Raw genomic sequence first — 24110 nt, forward strand, 5'->3', positions numbered from 1 at the left:
AGTTACCCCTGCACACGTGTAGACATCCTTCCACTGTGATCAAGCCACCGGACTACTATCTTTAGAACACCAAAGAATATAAAAACAGCGCTACCAGGTGCTGATATTAAATCATTAAAAATATTTAATACAAATAAATTAATAACATATAAAACAAATTGAATAAAATAAGCCTCATGAGCCAGTATTATGACCAAACAGTGGATTTATCCATGGACTCTTATTAAGGCCAAATAGTTGTAAGTGTTCCAATGCTTTTGAGATATCGTATCCTGTATGGATATACGTATGATAGTTACCAGATCCCAAGTGGAAAGGCAGGGTATTCCACCTAGCGCGGTACTGATGGTGCTGTCCTGCGCAAAAGTGAATGGTGGTTCTCCCTTTATATTGCTGTATGTCCACAGTTGCGGATCGGTCTCCAGACGGGTGAGCGTGAGATGGATCAAGGCACTAAAGACCACTGCGGGTCCAATCAAACGTCGGAGTCCAATTTTAGAGAAAAGCAATGGATGGAAGATTCCATAGACTCACTGGCCTTGGCGGTGTCCTGGTCATAGACTGGCAACCTAACGCGTTTCACTGTCTGTTTGGCAGCTTTATCAAAGGTAGTGTACTAGAGGCTCACTTCCCCTTATATAGGGGATTTAATGAGAGAATACTCAGCACCTGGACCAACATTAATTGCATACATTTGTTTAAAACAATCTCAAATTGTCTAAATAGCAGCAGGAGAACAGACTAAATAATACATATATCTTTTATTCAAAAAACGAAGTTCACAAATAACTTAAAAAAGACTTTTATTATTTTTCATAATCAAACTCACGATCATGTGATCTTAGTCACATGACCGCTCTAACCCTTATCATAGGCTGTAAACCACCAACTGGAAACGTTGCTATAACAACCATGTAAACATGGTTCGGGCCGTCGGGTAACTATGACCATATTAGGACTTCCGGCAACGTCATATTTCCGGTCACATGTTATAAACACGTGAGCGGACGCGTTGCCATGGTTACAATACAATGCTTATTTCCACTCTCGTGCTTGGATGTCTCGCGGTATAGTCATTCCGGTCACGTGTTTACAATCACGTGATCGGACCAAACCATACGACCTTGTTAAACAACTCTTTATTTACACCACAAAACTACGAATACCCAATATTATGTCTCCCATTCTATAAGTCTAGTACTCTTATCAGACGGGGACCTTTAACATACATGAAAATAAATAACAAATATATAGATAACCGAATGGCAGTAAAGGCATTGGTGAGGGTAGTTCTTCTCCCTCTTATACGGCTTCCGATGGTATCGTCCGACTGATCAAACTAAGCCTTAAAAAAGTTTTATCTATAAATATAATTCATGAAAAACAATAAAACAATAAAGGAAAAACATTTTACATCTTGCAATACAGGTGTGCTTTTTCTTTTGCTTTTAAATATTATTGAGACGAAAAAATTATATATAAACAAATAAATAAACACTATGACAAGGATAAACAGCATAACCCCAATCTATGAATATAAATAATGTGAAAACACACTAACACAATAGAACTCAGTTCCCTTCATCCCCAAGGACTTAACGAAGCAATGGAATTGAATTCGGTTCTATGAGCCATCGCTTCTGGGAATATGTTCTCAATATGAATAAAAACACATTAGTTTAGTGTGTTTTCACATTATTTATATTCATAGATTGGGGTTATGCTGTTTATCCTTGTCATAGCGTTTATTTATTTGTTTATATATAATTTTTTCGTCTCAATAATATTTAAAAGCAAAAGAAAAAGCACACCTGTATTGCAAGATGTAAAATGTTTTTCCTTTATTGTTTTATTGTTTTTCATGAATTATATTTATAGATAAAACTTTTTTAAGGCTTAGTTTGATCAGTCGGACGATACCATCGGAAGCCGTATAAGAGGGAGAAGAACTACCCTCACCAATGCCTTTACTGCCATTCGGTTATCTATATATTTGTTATTTATTTTCATGTATGTTAAAGGTCCCCGTCTGATAAGAGTACTAGACTTATAGAATGGGAGACATAATATTGGGTATTCGTAGTTTTGTGGTGTAAATAAAGAGTTGTTTAACAAGGTCGTATGGTTTGGTCCGATCACGTGATTGTAAACACGTGACCGGAATGACTATACCGCGAGACATCCAAGCACGAGAGTGGAAATAAGCATTGTATTGTAACCATGGCAACGCGTCCGCTCACGTGTTTATAACATGTGACCGGAAATATGACGTTGCCGGAAGTCCTAATATGGTCATAGTTACCCGACGGCCCGAACCATGTTTACATGGTTGTTATAGCAACGTTTCCAGTTGGTGGTTTACAGCCTATGATAAGGGTTAGAGCGGTCATGTGACTAAGATCACATGATCGTGAGTTTGATTATGAAAAATAATAAAAGTCTTTTTTAAGTTATTTGTGAACTTCGTTTTTTGAATAAAAGATATATGTATTATTTAGTCTGTTCTCCTGCTGCTATTTAGACAATTTGAGATTGTTTTAAACAAATGTATGCAATTAATGTTGGTCCAGGTGCTGAGTATTCTCTCATTAAATCCCCTATATAAGGGGAAGTGAGCCTCTAGTACACTACCTTTGATAAAGCTGCCAAACAGACAGTGAAACGCGTTAGGTTGCCAGTCTATGACCAGGACACCGCCAAGGCCAGTGAGTCTATGGAATCTTCCATCCATTGCTTTTCTCTAAAATTGGACTCCGACGTTTGATTGGACCCGCAGTGGTCTTTACAGCCTTGATCCATCTCACGCTCACCCGTCTGGAGACCGATCCGCAACTGTGGACATACAGCAATATAAAGGGAGAACCACCATTCACTTTTGCGCAGGACAGCACCATCAGTACCGCGCTAGGTGGAATACCCTGCCTTTCCACTTGGGATCTGGTAACTATCATACGTATATCCATACAGGATACGATATCTCAAAAGCATTGGAACACTTACAACTATTTGGCCTTAATAAGAGTCCATGGATAAATCCACTGTTTGGTCATAATACTGGCTCATGAGGCTTATTTTATTCAATTTGTTTTATATGTTATTAATTTATTTGTATTAAATATTTTTAATGATTTAATATCAGCACCTGGTAGCGCTGTTTTTATATTCTTTGGTGTTTTTTCATGTGGTGACTGACTATCACCTATTATAGCAGCAGCTTCTAGAAACACAGCTCTGTTCAAGCGCCCGTTCTTATAATATACCGATCTATTGGTCTATTATAAATACTTTTTGCTTTACTATCTTTAGAACAACTACTAGCAGAGAATACAGAAGGATCCTTATATACGATCAGACTATAAATCTGTCTGCTGGAAAAATTCTAAAGATTAAAAGCATATCGCAAATTTTTCCTATTGATGAAAAAAGCCCAGATATAACACTGTATTATAATAAGATATTAGCTGACTTTAAAACTATATGCAAAGATACAAAAAAGCGTAAGAACAAAAAGAAATACTGTCCACAGGGCCAGATTAACAATGGGGTGGATGGAGCTGCAGCTCCAGGCCCCCCATTGAACATAGGCCCACAGGAGGAGACTGACAGCACTGACAGGATACAACTGTTTCCTGTCACAGACTGCCAGCAGCCATCCTCCCAGGCCCCACCTCCTGAAGACCCAACACTCTCACCTGTCAGTGTTATCAGCAGCCACAGAGCTGTGCAGGCAGTGCAGTGGCAGCTCCTCCCCTCTCCAGAGTCCACTCTCTCCTCACTAGGGTAGGGATGGCCAACGACCATCAATGATTCAAAATCATCGATTGTCTATGACCGATGTCAACTACTTTTACCATCGATTGGGGAGAACCAGATGGTTTTCCGCCATCGATGGTAAAGAGCTATCAAATATTTTATATTTTTTCACTAGGGCATCAGGTATATGGAGCATAGCTTGCCCCTGAAATCCGTGAAGCCATGCTCCTGAGCTCTGATTGGCCCGCATCTTGCTCAATACTAAAGTAATAGGGACCATCGATGGGCAAAATCATTGATGGTTCCCTTACAGATGGGTTGCCACCATCGAGAATATCCACCGATGTACCATCAATGGATAACCCACCGGTGGCCTTCCCTACACTCGGGTCCTGAGTTATCCTGACACACAGAAGCTCCGCCTCCCAGACTATACTACACAAGGCAGGAGCTGCTACTGATGTTGCTGCATGGTGCCTGGTAACGGGATACAGTCGTTAGGTTGACACAGCATAGGTCGACAGCCATTAGGGTAACCACTGAAGGTTGACATGGTTAATAGGTCGACATGGTCATTAGGTCAACATGTAATGGGTCGACTGGTCAAAAGGTCAACATGAGTTATTCATATTTTTTTTACATTTTTTGGACTTTTTGATAAAGGTATATGGTGCACTAATTGGGCTTCACCGTCACTTTACGAAGAAAACGACACCAAAAAAATCCAAAAACTGATGTCGAACTTTTCACCTATCAACCTAGTACCTGTGGACCTAATGCCCATGTCGACCTTCAGTAGTTGACCTAATGACTGTCAATCGAAGTTGAGTCAACCCAATGACCCGTACCCCTGGTAACTTCTATAATGGCTCCATGATGAGCAGAATCGATTTATAATGTGTGTGTGTGTGAGGTGTGTGTATGGGTGTGTGGTGTGTGTGTGTGTGTGTGTGTGTGTGTGTGTGTTTTTGTATGGGGGGGGTGTATGGGGGTGTGTGGTGTGTGTGTTTGTATGAGGTTGTGAGGTGTGTGTGTGTGAGGTGTATATGTTGGGTTTTAATGTGTTAATGGGCATTGGTACAGTATGTAGAAATTTTTGGGTTACTGAGTGCTAGGTGGAGGGGAAGTTAAAGGGGGTTGTGTGAGCATAGTATGAGAGCTGTGTAGTATGTGTGCCACTGTGTGAGTGTAGTATGGGAGCTGTGTAGTATGGGTGCTGCTGTGTGAGTGTAGTATGGGTGCTGTGTAGTATGAGTGCTGCTGTGTGAGTGTAGTATGGGTGCTGTATAGTATGGGTGCCACTGTGTGTGTAGTATGGGAGCTGTGTAGTATGGGTGCTGCTGTGTGAGTGTCGTATGGGTGCTGTATAGTATAGGTGCCACTGTGTTTGTGTAGTATGGGTGCTGTGCAGTATGGTTGCCACTGTATGTGTGTGTGTATAGTATGGGTGCTGTGTAGTATGGGTGCTGCTGTGTGAGTGTCGTATGGGTGCTGTATAGTATGGGTGCCACTGTGTTTGTGTAGTATGGGTGCTGTGCAGTATGGGTGCCACTGTGTGTGTGTGTAGTATGGGTGCTGTGCAGTATGGGTGCTGCTGTGTGAGTGTAGTATGGAAGCTGTGTAGTATGGGTGCTGCTGTGTGAGTGCAGTATGGGTGCTGTGTAGTATGGGTGCTGCTGTGTGAGTGCAGTATGGGTGCTGTATAGTATGGGTGCCACTGTGTTGTGTAGTATGGGTGCTGTGTATTATGGGTTCCGCATACGTAAGCGTATTATGGGTGCCACTGTGTTAGAATAGTACGGGTGCCACTGTGTGAGAGTATTATGGGTGCAGCTGTATGAGCAGAGTATGGGTGCTCTTGTGTGAGCGTAGTATGTGTCTTGCTGTGTGAGTGTACTATGGGTGCTGTGTAGTATGGGTGCCACTGTGTGTGTATGTGTGCTGTGTAGTATGTGTGCCGCTGTATGAGCATAGCATGGGTGCCACTGTGTTAGTGTAGTATGGGTGCCGCTGTGTGAGAGTAGTATGGGTGTTGCTGTGTGAGAGTAGTATGGGTGCTGCTGTGTGAGAGTAGTATGGGTGCTGCTGTGTGAGAGTAGTATGGGTGCCGCTGTGTGGGAGTAGTATGGGTGCAGCTGTGTGAGAGTAGTATGGGTGCCACTGTGTTAGTGTAGTATGGGTGCTGCTGTGTGAGAGTAGTATAGGTGCCGCTGTGTGAGAGTAGTATGGGTGCCGCTGTGTGAGAGTAGTATGGGTGCCGCTGTGTGAGAGTAGTATGGGTGCCGCTGTGTGAGAGTAGTATGGGAGCTGCTGTGTGACATAGTATGGGTAATTTGGAAGGGGGTGTCAACACAGAGCACTGGAATTTGTTAATTATGTAAACACTAATGATTTTAATTTGTAATTTTATCATACATTTAGTTTTGACATGATAGTCTTTCTGGATGTCAGATTTTCTGCCACGGATTGTATCATTGTTACATCGAATTATATGAAGCCCGTGGGTGCCTCTAACTATCTACATTATACTAGCAGTCATCACAGACCATGGATATGGAATATTCCAGAAAATCAAATAGTGCGCCTAAGGCGAAATTGTGCTGGTGATGAGAACTTTTTTTTCCAAATAGGGATAATGCTGGGACACTTTAAAAAGGAGAGGATATCTGGATAAACTCCTTAATAATGCGAGAGATTACGGTAGGAAACTGTGTAGAAAAGAAAGCTAATACTACAGGGGAAGGGGAGAGCTTGAGCATCGTAAATATGGGGGATTTATCTGTTGATATGAAGAAGGCAATAAAAAATAGGCTGATATCTGAAAACATTATATCTTCATCTAAATATAACATCAAATCATGGAAAATACAAAAAGATTGTTTGTGATAACTTCACATTATTGGAATAAGATCCTATATTGAAAAATGCTTTTGAAAAAAGAACAGCAGTAATCTTAAAAAAGAACCCAAATTTGTGTGACATGTTAAACCCAAGTATGCTGAAAACTCAGATTGGTATAGAGGAAGAAGGTCCAGGTAATTGGCAAGCACATTAATTTGTAGGTAGCTATCGATGCAATAAATCTATCTTCTTAAACTTACAAATTTTTGGTAAAAAAAATCAACCAGTATAACATCCGGTGTGACTGGGGAAACACTTGAAAGTAAACAATTTATGAATTGTGAATCCAGTTACTGTGTGTATGTTCTCCAGGGTCCGTGCTCCCTACAATATGTAGGGAAAACCACTAGAACTATTAAGAGCAGGTTCAGAGAATTGTGGCAGTAGAAAAATATAATAACACAGAAAGGGGATGTAATAAGATTAGACAGCTCTGTATAGGTGAATCATCTTAGATTTTTAAACTAGAGACTCTCACTCCTCAAGGCCTCAATGAGGCATTGGATTGTACATGTTTAGATGGTAAATTAAGTACGTGCCATCTCCTATGAGACCCAATGTAACCTATTATGTTTGGTATGGATATAGGATGAAGATGATATTGGAAAAGGAACAGGTTGTTCTACACTTTTATCCCACTAAACCATAATAATAGGTTAAATATACAGACTGGGGATTTCTTTGAGGGTGGGGGAAACTAAGGAGGGGGAAAATCATGTGAAATAGTTGAAAATATCCGTTGAAAGAACTAGTCGTTTTTTCTGTGGATGTAGAACGCAGTCTGGCAGATTGTTACTTAGAAGGGTTAATTTATAATTTATGTGTAAAGTTAGAATTCTATATGGAGGACTTTAATTATTACACATATATGTAGGTATGTGTTCTTATATTTATAATTTCAAATTCCCAAGAGATTGTTCATATATGTGTGTTAATAAAGGTTGTATATGGACTAGCATATATTATATTGGGATCTTGAATAAAGAGCTCTTGGAAATCACAGAGGAAATAACACTGTTTGTGAATATAAATTGAAAGGTGCAAGCAAGCAATTAATAAGGTAATTTGTTAAAGTTGGGAGACTTATACTTAAGTAGATATATTTTTTATTATATTGGTATAGAATTTCCATGAGGATTTTATATCAATGTTTTCTTAGTCTTATTAGTTTTGAAATCCATAAATGTGGATAACATATGTATGGAGACTCATCAGTTGATACAGCTGGGATTAATTAATGAGAAATCACAGATATAAAAGAGTAAAGGACCAACGAGTCTGCAGTCTTGAGAAAGCCCCAGTGCATTGTGGGATGAAACGCATTGACACTATCACTCACTGGCTTACCTCTACTGCATCACCAGCACAGGGAGATACTCTGCTGTAAGTGACTGAAACTACCCCAGCACTGTGGTCTGCACTGGCAGCGACAAACATCCGGCAGCTAACCAAACAGAACTAAATGCTTACCAGCGCTGTTACCTGCCCGGGGCAGTGATAGCCTCACCACCGAGAGAAAAGGAACGGGGGCTTGATCATAGTGGAAGGATCACTACACGTGTGCAGGGGTAACTATTACAGCACCACGCTATGGTAATCAGTATGCTGTGTCTGAACTTAGCCGGGACGCCGGCAGCCAGCATTTACTAAGCGGAACATTGTTACCAGTAAAAGCCTGTGGGTGCAGTGAGGTAATTCATTTACTTGGATATTCTAGTGCAATAAAATTGCTACTTAGTTGCAAAAGATATTAAAGCAACAGTTTCACAGTATATTGCTACCTTAGAATAACAACACTAGGGAGCATTAAGGACCATTGATGAACTGTCCATGTCCTGCAAGTCACCAGGGACACTTAATGAACAAGTCTCATGCAATTATATTTGTATTTTATTGTGTGATTTTTTTTTGTATTTTAATATGTATGTTTAAAATAAATATACAAGAATATTTTATAAAGTAAAGGTCTCCCAATGTTTACAGCTGAGAATGCAGCCACTTTATTATATGTGTATTGTAGTTTACAAGAAGCGCAGTGCTTTACTTTAAATTAATTTGTCTGAATGGAAGACACTACTAATTATGTGGTTCATAACGTACCTCAGCTGTCAAATGAGATATTGTTATTCAATTCATTTAGGCAGTGGGTTGTGGGTTTGATTGCTACCATGGACCTTTGTGGAGTTTGTATGTTCTCCCCGTACTTGCATGAGTTTCCTCTGGGTGCTCCGGTTTTCTCCCACATCCCAAAAAATATATTGGTTGGTTAATTGGCTCATAACCAAAATTAACCCGTGTGTGTGTGTGTGTGTGTGTGTGTGTGTGTGTGTGTGTGTGTGTGTGGGTGTGTGTGTGTGTGTGTACATAGGCAGACGAGATTGTCCAAGTGCTTCTTATCTGCCGTCACATTATATGTTTCTATATTTCTTTGAAATAATACAGATACTGTAGTTATGTAATCTCAGCAGGTAAGGTAAATCAAACTTGTTGTTTTATCAGTATCCAAAACTTATATTCTTCCTGAATCAGATCTATGACACAGAATGAAATAAATAGGTTCTATGCATTTCCCGAGTAGAAATTAGGCAGAATCAGTAATCCCCCAATATGTGGGAAATGCCACCTGAAGCTGTTATGGTCACCTCACAAAAGGAGGCAATTACAAGACAACCTGTCAGGATCACAGCGATCACAATGCTGATACAGTAGTCCCAACATGCGGTGAAATGCTGCCTCCGTAATAACAGCGCAACAGGCTTTTTTCCCCTTTTCTCTTCTTCCCTCACAGCCAATTATGCAAACTCTGCCCCACAGAATGAGGAGCTGATGGAGCAGCAAGAACCAGGCAAATGACGGAACCTTTAATGGGTTCTTGGTGTGTGTGATTGAGATTAATGGGTGCTGTGAGAAGGTGAGTTAATGAGTGCTGGGGATGAATGGATTGATAAGTGCTAGGTGACAGGGTCAATGGGTTTTGTGCATGAAAGTATAAATAGGTGCTGGGAGGGGTGAGGGGTATTATTTGAGGTGACAGGGCTTAATGAGTTCTCAGGAAGATTGGATTGGTAGTTGCTTGGTAGCAGGAGAATAGAGAGTGCTGACAGTGTGAAAAATGTGTTAATGGGTGCTTTAGGGACGATTTGATAAATGGATGTGCAAAATGACTGTGCCCCCATTGTCATAGACCAGGTGTGGTTTTATTGAAATTGTTTGAAGGAGTGTATTGGGGAATTAGGGCAGTAATGTAAATCTTTGCCTAGGGTGTCTAGAATCCTCGCACCAGCCCACATGCCAATCATAATTGTACATACCGCTAAATGCTTCCATTAACCCAAAAGTGACACAAATGCTCGGAAATCCACATATACTCCTTGTATTGTATGAGGATAAGCAAGAAACCAATCTGATGCTCTGATCATCTTCAGTCTTATTGTCTGCTTTATAATTGATTGTAGCTGTGTTTTAAGCAGAGAATAAAGCAGGTAGGAGCTGAGTATTCCAGATAGAAGTATCCAATGACCAACTGTTTCCCTCCACTGCCATATAAAATGCTCCTGAAAGATTAAAGGGGTGTCTGATAGAAAGTGTAGAATAATGCCCAATCTCTACGACTGTTGAGGAAACCTTCCAGAAAACAAACAATGCCTTCCAAAATTAAACCTTCCCACCCATTGAATCTCTTTATAAAACTATATAATATTTTTAATGTGAGGGCATGGCTAGTCCTAGATCCCAGTGATCTTTATTGTGTTTGTATATTACAGTGACCAGTGTCAGGACAAAGATATGACATTGAAGACAGCAATAACAAAGATCATGAAATGTGACATTGACAATGAGAATCTCATAGACCCGGAGGTGCTCCCACCAGCAGACTGTGTCATCAGTGGAGTTTTCTTGGATTTCATCAGCAAAGACCAAGATGATTATATAAATAATTTCAGAAAATTAGTGAAGCTACTAAAACCTGAAGGAACCCTGATATTGATGGGGTCTTTAAATACAACTTATATAATGGTTGGGCAGGACAAGGTACATGTATTCAGATATGATGAGAAATTTGCAAGAAAAGTTCTCACTGATGAAGGGTTTGTTATTGACCAATGTGTAGTCCATAAAAAAACAGCAGATAGTGACCTTATGGACTATGAGGCATATATGTTTATTACAGCTCATAGAGAGTAATAAGGGCCTGATTCTGAGTCACATGCTGTGTCAGGTGCAGTTAAACATTTTCTTTATACTACGCTTGTGTCTAAATTGCACTGTGTATACATCCTGATTGTGTTTGTACACAGTTGAAGTAGCTTTGAAACACGCATGTAGAAGTGGATTGAAAATGTATTAGGTGGGGTTCCAGAGAGAAGGGTGCCCACATACAGGTTCCGAATGGGCCACCTCCTCTCCGGCAGTGTGGAAGACTCTGGCTTTGTGCCACAATGTACTCTGCATGTGCAGGTCTCTGAGAACTTGGCACCTGCACCTTGTTCCAGGGGAAAATTTCTATTGGGGATGCTCAAATCACAAGGATAATGGGCACAGCGGACACTTTTCCTGTGATTTTTGCAACTCTGCAGCAAGTGTGGGGACAGCGAAGTGATAAGTATAATTATATGGGTGCAGGGTGTGCGGTGTGTGGGCTTGAAAACAGGGGGGCCTCCTTTTGCCAAGTCCATGTACCCTTTTCGGGCGCAGGAGTCCCTATGCCACCATGGAGAATGTTGGGTGGTATGTACAGTATGACAGTGTCATGGAAGTGTTGCAGATACAGATGTGTCCACTTACACCTTTTCTATACATACTGCAGCTAAACTTTTTTGTAAGTGCATTGTGTGGATGGATTTAAAAAAATATATTGTTTCCCATAATAGAATATGTATAAAGTAGCATAATAAAGCATGGCTTAATCTCTGACTACATGGCATGCCAAACCGTGCCATACATGGCAGGATATAGGAAAGGTGTATGAGGACACATCTGTATGTCGGTGAAGTCGCTGTGTATAGAGATGTTTAGATGCTAACACCTAGCATGGGATGGGGTAAGTGTCTTTGGTGTGACTGATGGTGACATGTAATGATGTACTGAGCGGTGTTACAGTGTCAACAGATGCTAGAGGTCAGCGTCTCAGTCCTGGCACAGTCAGATGCAGCTTGTACACCAGGGGAAGGGCTATTACCCGCATTATCATATAGTCACAGACACAACTACACCAACAGAAGCGGCCGCAGCGTGTGACTCAGATCAGCCCCTACTGTAAGTCTGAGATATAAATAGACATAAATACACCAGATCTTCCTGACAATGTGCAAATGATAAACCTTAATAATAAGTAATCACATATATTACTGTACATTTGTATGGAGCTGATTTTAAAACCTGATCAACAGATAAAGTTCTTGTAATTGTCTTTTCTTTCAGTTTCCTGTTTGATTAAAGAGCCTGAGATTTATGTGTGATCTGTGAGTGGTTCTGTCACCCACCAGGGATCATTAATGTCATTCGCTCAGCAGACTTATTACTACAATAACCCACATATCATTTTATTATCCCACTGATATATGACATAGAGACAAGGAATAGATGAGGATTAATGTCATAGAGAACAAGAGACTTTGTGATTTACTTTAATGTAACCTTATAACTAGAGATGTGCAGCTGACACTTCTCGTGTTTTGGTTTTGGTTCTAATTCCACTTTTGTGTTTTGGTTTTGCCAAAACCACCCTTTCGTGTTTTGGATCTGGATGATTTTTTGAAAAACACACAAAAATAGCTAATATCACAGAATGTGGGGGTAATTTTGCTCCTACAGTATTATTAACCTCAATAACAATCATTTCCACTTATTTCCAGTCTATTCTGAACACCTCACACCTCACAATATTGTTTTTCTGCCTAAAAGTTGAACAAAGGGGCTGTATGACTAAGCTAAGCGACACAAGTGTGCGGCACAAACACGTGGCCCATCTAGGAGTGGACACAAAGATTATGTTTCTGCACACTCAATATGTTATAATATAGTGAGTGTATGTGAAACAACACCATACATAAACTGCTATAAACCCCTTTTTAATATATATCAGGCATTTCTCGGTGTATTCAGGGGGTGCTGTCAATTACAGTATGAATGGACTAGGATTAAGAGGAAAAACGAGAAAGAAACTGTACTGTTGATGCACTAGGAAAATAATTAATTTGTCATAAAATATAACCTTTATTAAGTATATATAAAAATGGAATGTATCTTGGTTTATTATCCCGGACTGCAGTGAAACATAGAGGTTAAAATCAGACAGACTAACAAATATGTCAATCCAAAAGAAATTGAAAAATCTGAATAAAGAGTTTAAAACGTGTCCATGTGTGATTATTGATATATAAAATTCGTCAAGTTATAATACTTATTTTCTTGTGCAATAGCTATAATAAACCAAGATACATTCCATTTTTATATATACTTAATAAAGGTTATATTTTATGACAAATTTAATTATTTTCCTAGTACGTCAACAGTACAGTTTCTTTCTCATTTTTCCTCTTAATCCTAGTCCATCTAGGAGTGGCACTACAGTTACAGACAGGATGGCACTTAAAAAACTAGTCCCCAAACAGCACATGATGCAAAGAATAAAAAGAGGTGCAAGATGGAATTGTCCTCACACCCACCCTTATGTTGTTTAAACAGGACATGTACACTTTAACAAACCAATCATTTCAGCAAAAGGGCCTGCCACATGACTGTGGCTGAAATGACTGGTCTGTTTGGGCCCCCACCAAAAAAGAAGCAATCTATCTCTCCTTGCACAAACTGGCTCTACAGAGGCAAGATGTCAACCTCATCCTCATATTCCTCACCCCTTTCACTGTGCACATCCTCTTCCTCACAGAGTATTAATTCTTTCCCACTGGAATCCACCATCACAGGTCCCTGTGTTCTTTCTGGAGGCAATTGCTGGTAAAGATCTTCCAGGAGGAATTTATAATTCATTCATTTTGATGAACATCATCTTCTCCACATTTTGTGGAAGTAACCTCCTATGCCGATTGCTGACAAAGTTACTGGCTGCACTCAACACTCTTCTAGAGTACACACTGGAGGGGGGGGCAACTTAGGTAAAATAAAGCCAGTTTGTGCAAGGGCATCCAAATTGCCTCTTTTTCCTGCCAGTATACGTACGGACTGTCTGACATGCCTAATTAGTTGCTGTCACTCATATAATCCTCCACCATTCTTTCAATGGTGACAGAATCATATGCAGTGACAGTAGACATGTCAGTAATCATTGGCAGGTCCTTCAGTCCAGACCAGATGTCAGCTTTCGCTCCTGACTGCCCTGCATTACCACCAGCAGGTGGGCTGGGAAATCTTATCCTTTTCCTTGCAGCCCTAGTGGCGGGAGAAATTGAAGGACGAGCTGGTGACAGGTCACGTTCCGCTGGAGTTGACAATTTACAAACCAGCAGGTCTTTGCACCTCTGCACACTTGTGTCTGATGGAAAGAGAGATACAACGTAGTCTTTAAACCTAGGATCGAGCACAGTGGCCAAAATGTAGTGCTCTGATTTCAGCAGATTGACCACCCTTGAATCCTGGCAATGCAAATGAAGGGCTCCATCCACAAGTCCCACATACTTTGCAGAATCACTCCATCTAAGCTCCTCCTTCAATTTTCCAGCTGCTTCTACAAAAGCCTGATGAGAGGAATGACCTGACTCAAGTTGGCAACGTATGAAATGACTTCACGTGTGGCAAGTTCGAAGGGTTGGAGAACCTTGCACAAGACGGAATCATTCTCCACTGCACTTGAGTCAGGTGCATTTCCCCTCCTTTGACAATATCGTAGGGTATGTACAGGCTTGAATGGTCTTTTGCTGCTCCTCCATCCTCTTAAGCATATAGAGTGTTGAATTCCACATTGTTACCACCTCTTGCTTCAGTTGATGTTGGGGCATGTTCAGGCGTGTTTGCTGGCGCTACAGTCTTCGGCACACAGTGGCCTAATGCCGAAAGTGGCCCGCAATTCTTTAGGGACACAGACAGCATCTCCTGCACGCCCCTGTCATTTTTAAAAAATTTTTTGCACCAGCAAATTAATTGTATGTGCAAAACATGGGACATGCTGGAATTTGCCCTGATGCAATGCACGCACAATATTGGTGGCGTTGTCCGATATCACAAATCCCCAGGAGAGTCTAATTGAGGTAAGCAATTCTGCAATGATGTTCCTCAGTTTCCGTAAGATGTTGTCAGCTGTGTGCCTCTTACAGAAAGTGGAGATACATAGCATAGCCTGCCTAGGAACGAGTTAGCGTTTGCGAGATGCTGCTACTGGTACCGCTGCTGTTGTTGCTGTGGGAGGCAATACATCTACCCAGTGGGCTGTCACAGTCATATACTCTTTAGTCTTCCCTGTTCCACTTGTCCACATGTCCGTGGTTAAGTGGACACTGGATACAATCGCATTTTGTGGGACACTGGTGACTCTTTTTCTAAAGTCTGTGTATATTCTCGGTATCGACTGCCTAAAGAAGTGGAACCTAGATGGGAATTGATACCGGGGACACAGTACCTCAAACAATTCTTTATGTCCCTCTAAACTAATGGCGGATACCGGACGCACGTCTTACACCAAAATGGCTGTCAAGGCCTCAGTTATCCGCTTTGCAGTAGGATGACTGCTGTCATATTTCATCTTCCTCACAAAGGACTGTTGGACAGACAATTGCTTACTGGAAGAAGTACAAGTGGTCTTCTGACTTCCCCTCTGGGATGACGATCAGCTATCAAAAGTAACAACAGCAGCAGCAGCAACAGCAGGCGTACCAATCAGGAATTCTCTGGAGAAATCCCGTTTAGGATAGGACTCCTCAGTCTTGACAGTGACATGGTGTCACGATCCGGGTAACTGGACATCATTATCTACTTTTCATGTGTCTCCTGAGACTGGGCCAGCGTTCCAAAATGGGATTCCATCTGCACTGTCAGCATGCAGCGTGCTGTATATCTTCACCTCAAGTCTCCTCCCTGTGATCCTGCATCACTGTCATGGCAGACTCACTGATTAGTTTCACTGTTAAAGAATGGCGTCTCCTGCCCTCGGCGGCCTCCACCGCCATTACTACTGTTTTTTACATGGGATTTACAAACAGACTTTCCCTCCAAATGCAAACATGGGTGCAGCCATGTTTTCCTCATCACATGTCATTGTTACAACCTATCCACTACACTCTGGACTCTGCCTTAACTATCCAGCCAATGCCTGCAAACCTGCTGGTATAAATATCCTGCTCCTGGGCTGGATAGGCATCAATGCTTTTGTTGTCAAACCCAGAGTTATATGTCTGTCCTGTCTGTGATTTATCCAGCTAGTTCTTCCAGGTATTCCAGCTCCTGCGATCCAGCTCCACTGAGAGACCTGCACCAGCTACCACCTTGCAGTGCAGCCTGACTCTGCAGTGTCCCAGCATTGCATCCTGCGATGGCCAGAGATTCAACACCGGTACAGGTTAGACTACAGGTTGAGTCTCCATTATCCAAAATGTTTGGGACCAGAGGTATATTGGATATGGGATTTTTCCGTATTTTGGAATAATTACATACCATAAAGAGATATCATGGTGATGGGACCTAAATCTAAGCACAGAATGCATTTATGTTACATACAGTATACACCTTATACACAAAGCCTGAAGGTAATTTTAGCCAACATTTTTTATAACTTTGTGCATTAAACAAAGTGTGTGTACAGTACATTCACACAATTCATTTATGTTTCATACAGTATACCCCTTATACTGTCAGGCAGGGGCGAAAGTAGAACTTTGAGGGCCCCCATCATCAAACTTTCTCATCATCGGTGAGTTCCGTAGCACCCTCACCACCTGGGCCAGTTCCATCCGGCATCTCCGGCAGTTCATAAGTGCTCACTTCATTACAACATTACATCAGTACCTCCAGCTTCCAGTGTGTCATCTGCTGGTCAGTTCCTATTTACTCCATCCATACAGCTGATGGCTGTTGGTTCTATGGACTTACTAGCTCCAGGTCTTCCAAGACTGTATTGTGTTTATACCACTCCCAACAGCATCCTAACTACTGCTGCATTTAAGTAACTGTGTTACTATCTCTATGCTACAACTTCATATTGCTGAGCACTGCTAATTCTCCTGAACTGTCGATGTATCATTTGAACTGTGTTTAATAAAACATCTTATCTTTTACACTGTCATCTTGGTGACGCCTTCGGGCATTTGTGCTACAAGGTTCTCTGCATGTCCAAGAATCCTATACTGCCTCCCAGGTTCAAGTACACCTCAGCTCATACAATTAAGGCCTCTTCAGGTCAGCACCAGCCATCAGTTGTGACACATGGCCTGCAGGACTACTGACGTTCCTGACTGAGGAGGAAGTTGATGTTAAGGGAGTTGGTGGTGTGGCTTGCAGGAGCTTGGGTACAGGAGGAAGAAGAGAGTTAGGTGTCAGTGGACTGCTTACGCTCTTACCCAAAATTTCTCAACTTCACACTGACTTATGATGAATGCGCAGCAGGTGACTTATAAGGGATGATGTTCCTAGGTGGTTAACATCCTTACCTCTACTTATTGCAGATTGACAGAGGCAACAGATGGCTTGACACCTATTGTGCTGATTTGTGGAGAAATAATTCCACACAGAAGAGGTGGCTTTTTTGTTAGTTTGCCCAGGCATCACAATGGGCTTCTTCATCCCATGGACAACAGGTGTCTCTCCCAGTGCCTGACTTAAACAAACCACATCCTCATCAGAATCCTCATCATCAGCTTCCTCCTCAGCACCAGCAACACCCATATCCTCATCCTGGTGTACTTCAACAGTGACATCTTCAATTTCAATATCAGGAACTGGACTGTGGGTGCTCCTTCCAGCACTTACAGGGGGTGTAAAAATGGTGGAAGGAGTCACCTCTTCCAGTCCAGTGTTAGGAAGGTCAAGCATCGCAACCGCCGACACACTTGGACTCTCCTTGGGGATTTGTGATACCATCTCAGAATGCACAGTTCTTTTCTGTGCTCTTTCCAGCTTAACACTTTTAAGTTTTTCTAGCGGGAGGATGAGAGCTTCCATCGTCAGGTGAAGCTGAACCACTAGCCATGAACATAGGCCAGGGCCTCAGCCGTTCCTTGCCACTCCATGTCATAAATGGCATATTGGCATGTTTGCTTTTCTCCTCAGACGATTTCAATTTCTTTTTTTGGTTATTTTTATTGAACTTTGGTTTTTGGATTTTACTTGCCCTCTACTATCACATTGGGCATCGGCCTTGGCAGATGACGTTGATGGCATTTCCTCATCTATGTCATGGCTCGTGGCAGCAGCTTCAGCACTAGGAGAAAGTGGTTCATGATCTTTCCCTATTTTATCCTCCAAATTTTTGTTCTCCATTATTTTTTGGGAGTTATATAAGACAATATGCGACACAGGAATGACTGGAATGACTGATAGCCAGGACACTACCACTGGTCTGATTCAGCACAACACAACAACACTGTAAGGGACTTGTGGTCGAGGTTATTAATATTATAATACTGTAGCAGTGGACATATAGCAGCAGCATATACCACTGTGACTGCCTCGTCACTGGAATGACAGATGGACTGGACACTACCACTGGTCTGATGCAGCACAACACAACAACACTGTAACTGACTTGTGGTTGTTATTATTATTATTATTATTATTATTATTATTATAAAACTGTAGCAGTGGACATAAAGCAGAAGCTTATATCACTGTGACTGCCTTGTCACTGGAATGACTGATAGACAGTACACTATCACTGGTCTGATGCAGCACAACACAAAAACACTGTAAGGGACTTATACAGCTATACTGGATATATGACAGCAGAGGATACCACCACTGTGACTGGTCACTGGACTGATGCTGCACAAGACACTTCCCCTGGTCTAATACAGGACAACACAGCACCACTAGAAGGGAATCATACAGCTACACTGGATATATGGCAGCAGAGGACACCACCACTGTGACTGGTCACTGGACTAATGCTGCACAAGAGAGACAATACCCCTGGTCTGATGCATGACACACAGCAAAAATGCAAAGGACTTATACAACAACCAGCAGCACTGGGGACATATAGCAGCAGAGGACACCAACACTGTGACTGGCTGGACTGATGCAGCACAATACACTGACTACACTGGACTGGACTGAGCAGCACAACACAGCACAAGACTCGCCACCCCATTTTCCCGCCAACACAGACACTGAGGACATGTCCTCTCAATAGACTCTCCGAGACTAGAGTGAAAATGGCCGCAACACGCAGCTCCTTATATGGAATCCAAATCCCACGAGAATCAACAGCAGTATGATGACATTTTGCCTCGTTCGGGTTTCTGAGTCAGGCGGGAAAACCCGAGCCTGACTCGGATCCGTGCTCGGAAGGCAAAGTCAGGTAGTGTTCGGTTCTCTGAGAACCGAACCGCTCATCTCTGCTTATAATATTTTCGATTGAAATATATTAAATTAATGTAGAAGTTTGATTCTTCTAAGTAACTCCCGATTCTTCCGGCCAAAATACATTTACAGCAAGACCCCACGTATTTCAATAGGACCCATCCTGCTAGGCAACTGAAATTAGGACTGTCCCAAGAGACATGGGAATGTAATTTACCACATGTCTGTCATCCATTAGCAAATTTATTGGCACAGTTTAAGTGGGGAATTCAATTGTGCCCTTTGATTATTGACACAAAAAATGGGCTTTAACCACAATTTTTGCCCATTGGTCTATATTGAGCAACTCAATTTAAGCCCTGTTTTCATATATGAAAACTGACCCATTTTATTTAACAAAAACTTGGATATGAGATAAGTTACCAAATCTATGTATTTTCATGGGATCGATTGTGAAAATGGGTCAGTTCTCAAGGTTTCTCTCATGTCAGTTTTCAGTTTTTACCAAGGTCAGTTTTTAGGGATTTTTCTTGCCTGCCTCCATTCAGTTGAAAAGAATCCTCGATAGCACTGGCTTTAGGGGATCCATTAGCCGTGGTAAGTTACCGCAGTTAATTGAATTCCCCTGTAAGTTTTTTTTAATCATCAATCATTTTTATCAAGAGCACAAATTGCTAATTTTTTTTAAGTGGGAATAGGATACAGAAAAGAAAGGGGGGGGGGGGGGCAAAACCATGGAATATGGATGTAGCAAACAATCCAGACAAATCAAACATATACTGTAAATACAGCGAGCATGTTAATCAAAGGGTACATACACAATATAAATAATTATACAAGTAAACATTAGGCATACTATAAAACTGAACAGTAGGTAATAGCCCCATAAATGCGGTGAGACATAGAGAAAATCAGGGGACTAGGGACATTTAAGATGGAGAGGAGGCTCCTGCACCACCTGACACATATTCATGCCAAGCCATTCATTTCACCATAGGTGTGGATGCCAGAGATGAATAGGGCATAAATTCAGTTTCCATAGTATAATGAAAATTAATCTTTTTAACAACCACAGAAATGGAGGGAGGAGATGGTTGCTTCCAACACTGAGCTGATGCAGCTCTAGCAGCTATACATATATGCCCCAACAGATATCTCTAATGAGGCAATACTTTGGCAGGGAAAATGTGTAATAAAGCAAAGGCCGGAGAGGGAATCAACAACAAATTTAACACCTCATGAATTAGTTGAAATATTGCTGACTAAAAGCTTTGGATAGATGGGCAAGTTAAAAAAATATAAAAAAAATAACCCACCTTCCCTCTGTTCCTCCAGAAAAAATTCGAAGATGAGGGTCAAAAGTATGAATTCTATCAGGCGTTAGGTATAACCTATGTAAGAGTTTAATGTGCATCTCCGTGTGATAAAGACATCTCGACCTGCGATAAGATGAAATAAATATCCTTTCCCAGTGACCCTCAGATAATGGAATCCCCAGGTCTGTCTCCTATTTCAATTATGAACTAGATTTTGTGGTATCGAATAAACCTAAAATAATTTTTTACCAAAAAGAGATAACTTTATTTGATTTAAGAAGTGCTAAGCGTGCTACAATGGCCTGAGCTGAAGTTCCCGGGTTAACCAAAGATCTAGGCAAACTTTTAAACCAATGTAGTACCTGAAGGTAGTAAAATAGTTCCCTGTCAGGAAGGTTTGCAGCAATGAAAAGGGGAACATGACAGTACCATCCAAGAGATTTATTTATTATCAGTTTCATATATAGCGCAGCATATTCCATTGCGCTTTACAATTAGAACAATAGTAATAGAACAAAACTGGGTAAAAATAGACAGACATAGAGGTAGAAAGGCCCTGCTCGCAAGATTACAATATCCCCTTGGGACTGTTGTTACATGCATACCAAGTGGAGAGATTAAGGTTGGGGATTAATTTAGCTACAGAGCGTAATGATAAATCTGTGTATGGATATAAATGCCCAGGGAGGCAGCCTATCAATTTATACCAAACCCGTAGGGACAATTTTACAGTCGGAAGAAGTGTCAATGATGAAGGTCTAAAGCTTGATGGTATTTTGAGAAGGTCTGCTAGGTGAATATCCGGGCAACCCGCTCTCAATAGCTACCCAGCTGATAAGAGAAGGTCCACCCAACCAATATTTAAGTTGCGCTAGCACACAAGCCTCCTGATATAAACAAGGTCCGGCAGAGCCTAGCTTCCATTTCTGCATGGAAAGATCATCCTAGAGTAAGCCATTCTAGGGGGTTTGGCCTTCCACACATAACGTGTGATCCTTATCTAAATACATTTTAGTAAAGGAAAGGGTATTGTACGATATAAATACATAAGTTTCGGAAGGATAGTAATTTCAAAAGCTGCCAATCTCCCTAGCCACAAGATCTCATAAGAGAACCAAGATGTAGTCAAGGCCAACAGACTATCAAGCATCGGAGGTAAATTAACTTCAAAAACAGAAGGGGTGGCAGGGGGAATATGAATCCCTAGGAATTGAAGTGAAGTTGAGTGCCAATTGTATTGATACTGGGACTTAAGGACAGAAAGAACCGGGGTCAGAATATTATTGGGGAGGGCATCAGTATAAGTCATATTCATCCTGTAATAGAAAGCTGCACAACAGTTTTGTAATATACCATGTAAATTGGGGAGGAAAGATAATGGCTCAGTAACAAAAAGAAGGACATGATCTGCAAATAAACATAGTTTATGTGTACTATTATTAACCGTAATCCCGGGAAATACCCTAGTCATCCTAATTTTTTTAGCAAGGGTTCACTGCCCAAAGTAATAATCAAAGGCGACAAAGGGCATCCCTGTTGTGTACCATTCTTTATTGGGAAATCATCGGATAAAAACCCATTGCTGATAACACGCCAGTGGGGCAGCTGTATAAGGCTAGTACTGAAGATAAAATTTGATCGCTAAATCCGAATTTCTCTATGATCAAATGCATGTACAAAGTCCGTCAAATGCTTTTTCTGCATCCAGAGAGAGCATCAGGAGGTAATTACTAAAACCAATTGTGTCAATCAAGTCAAACACCCTACGGGTGTTGTCCGAGGCCTGTCTGCTGCCGGGCCTAAAACCGACTTGATCAGTATAAATCAAGAACGGCAAAAAAACATTCAAATGGGTACCTATAAGTTTGGCGAATATTTTAACATCTCCATTCAGGAGTGCCATAGGCCTATAGTTTTGACAGTGTGCTAGGTTTTTGCCAGGTTTGGGCAACATGATAACCTAGACTTCCAGTATTTCTTTCAGGAAATCCCCAAGAGTAGACACCTCATTAAATACTAAAGATAGGGTAAAGGAAAGGTGGTCATTAAAGAAGATATAAAACTCGTTAAGGAAGCCATCAGGACCTGGAGCTTTGCCACGAGGAAGCACCTTAATCACCTGTGCCACCTCTGAAGGAGACCAAGAAACATTCAAGGATGCCAATTGTTCCTCATTAAGGGCGGTGAGTTTAATGTCCATTAAATAGGCATTAACAGTTTTCCAAAGTGGGCTGGAAAGTGCGGGGATCGGAGGATAAATTATATACATAAATATTGTAATTAGCAAATTAAGTATCTATGTCAAACGGATTGGCCACCTTAGTACATTTTGGGGGTAGATTAAATGTTTTATCCTGTTCTTAGCCTGCATAACACGAAGTTTACGGGCTAGCATCCAACACGACCTGTTACCAGACAAAAAAAAATTCTGCCACAACCTATTTAGAGTGAACTGAGGGCCTGATTCAGACCTGATCGTAGTCATGTAAAATTTTGCACGGCTAAGATCAGGAACACTGACATGCGGGAGGATGCCCAGCACAGGGCTAATCCACCCTGCATGTCAGGCTCAGCCCAGTCGTACAAGTACAAAAGCATCGCACAGCAGTGAAGCTTTTGTACTGGAAAAGTTTCTCCCAGCCAGCGCAGCTCCTGCGTGCTGGCAGGGAGCTGCACATCACTGTGAGGGTCACATCGGCTGCGTGTGACATCACACAGCCACTGTGGCACGCCCCCGTATGGTCTGGGCCCCCCTAAATGGCGGCCATATGCCACCTGCCTTCCCCCTCCTGCCCAGAAACCGCCTCTGCCTGTCAATAAGGCAGAGGCAATCAAAGGGCTAAGACAGCCATCAGCTGTATGCCATGTGCCGGCGCACTGCGGTGCCGGTGCATGCGCAGTTCAGACCTGTTCGGCTGGTCTGAATTAGGCCCCGAGTCCTCCGCATAAGGAGTTTCTGCAGTTGGCACCTAATAGCAGTCAGTTCTCTACGAAGGGAACTAGAGGGGCACAGCTTATTTTTATCCTCAACTTCCTTAAGGTAATCTTTTAAATCCTTTTGTTGTTGTAATGCCTGTCTTTTAAGCCGGGTTCCTGCCTAGATTGCAGCGCCTCGTACTGCTGGTGTAAGCGCACACCGAAAAGTGGATGAGGAGGTATCTGAGGGGGAATTAGTGGCCAAATAAGTTAAAGCACAATTAGTTATCTCCTTCTTAGATAGAGGATCTGAAAGAAGGTGGGGAAATAAGCGCAAGGTATTGGGGGAACAAATTGATGGGAAACATTCCAGGACCAGAGGAGAGGGACATGGTCAGACCATGATATAGGTAGAATATCCATCTGGTCTGAATGTTGCAACATCCATTTATTACACAAAAATTGTCTATGCGGGAGTAAGAATTGTGGCCAGGCAAAAAAATATGTATAGTCCCATCTGGACGGATTCTGAACCCTCCATAAATTATATAGATCGTATTAAGACAACAAATTATGCAGGGCTAAAGAGGAGCTATTGCAGGACATGGAAGACTGTGTAGTGGGATGGTTAGATCTTTCCAATTTTGGGTCTACCACTAAAATATAATCACCCAAAACAATCAATGCACCATAGCGGACCTTCATGACAGCAGAACAAAGTTTAGTTAAGAAGGGGACCTGATTTGAATTCGGGGCATA

General features: G+C 41.6%; 1 protein-coding gene across 1 annotated transcript in view; it reads right to left on the reverse strand.

Annotated features, from left to right (window-relative positions):
• Window positions 1-22395: 22395 nt before the first annotated feature.
• The window catches only part of LOC134965386 (nicotinamide N-methyltransferase-like), an 88307-nt gene continuing 86592 nt past the window's right edge, over window positions 22396-24110 (reverse strand). The window contains exon 5 of the mRNA XM_063941850.1: window positions 22396-22666. Coding sequence (XP_063797920.1) covers window positions 22396-22666 — 271 coding nt within the window. The remainder of the gene's footprint in view (window positions 22667-24110) is intronic.

The sequence above is a fragment of the Pseudophryne corroboree genome, chromosome 10 (genome assembly GCF_028390025.1).
Source record: "Pseudophryne corroboree isolate aPseCor3 chromosome 10, aPseCor3.hap2, whole genome shotgun sequence".
NCBI lineage: Eukaryota > Metazoa > Chordata > Amphibia > Anura > Myobatrachidae > Pseudophryne > Pseudophryne corroboree.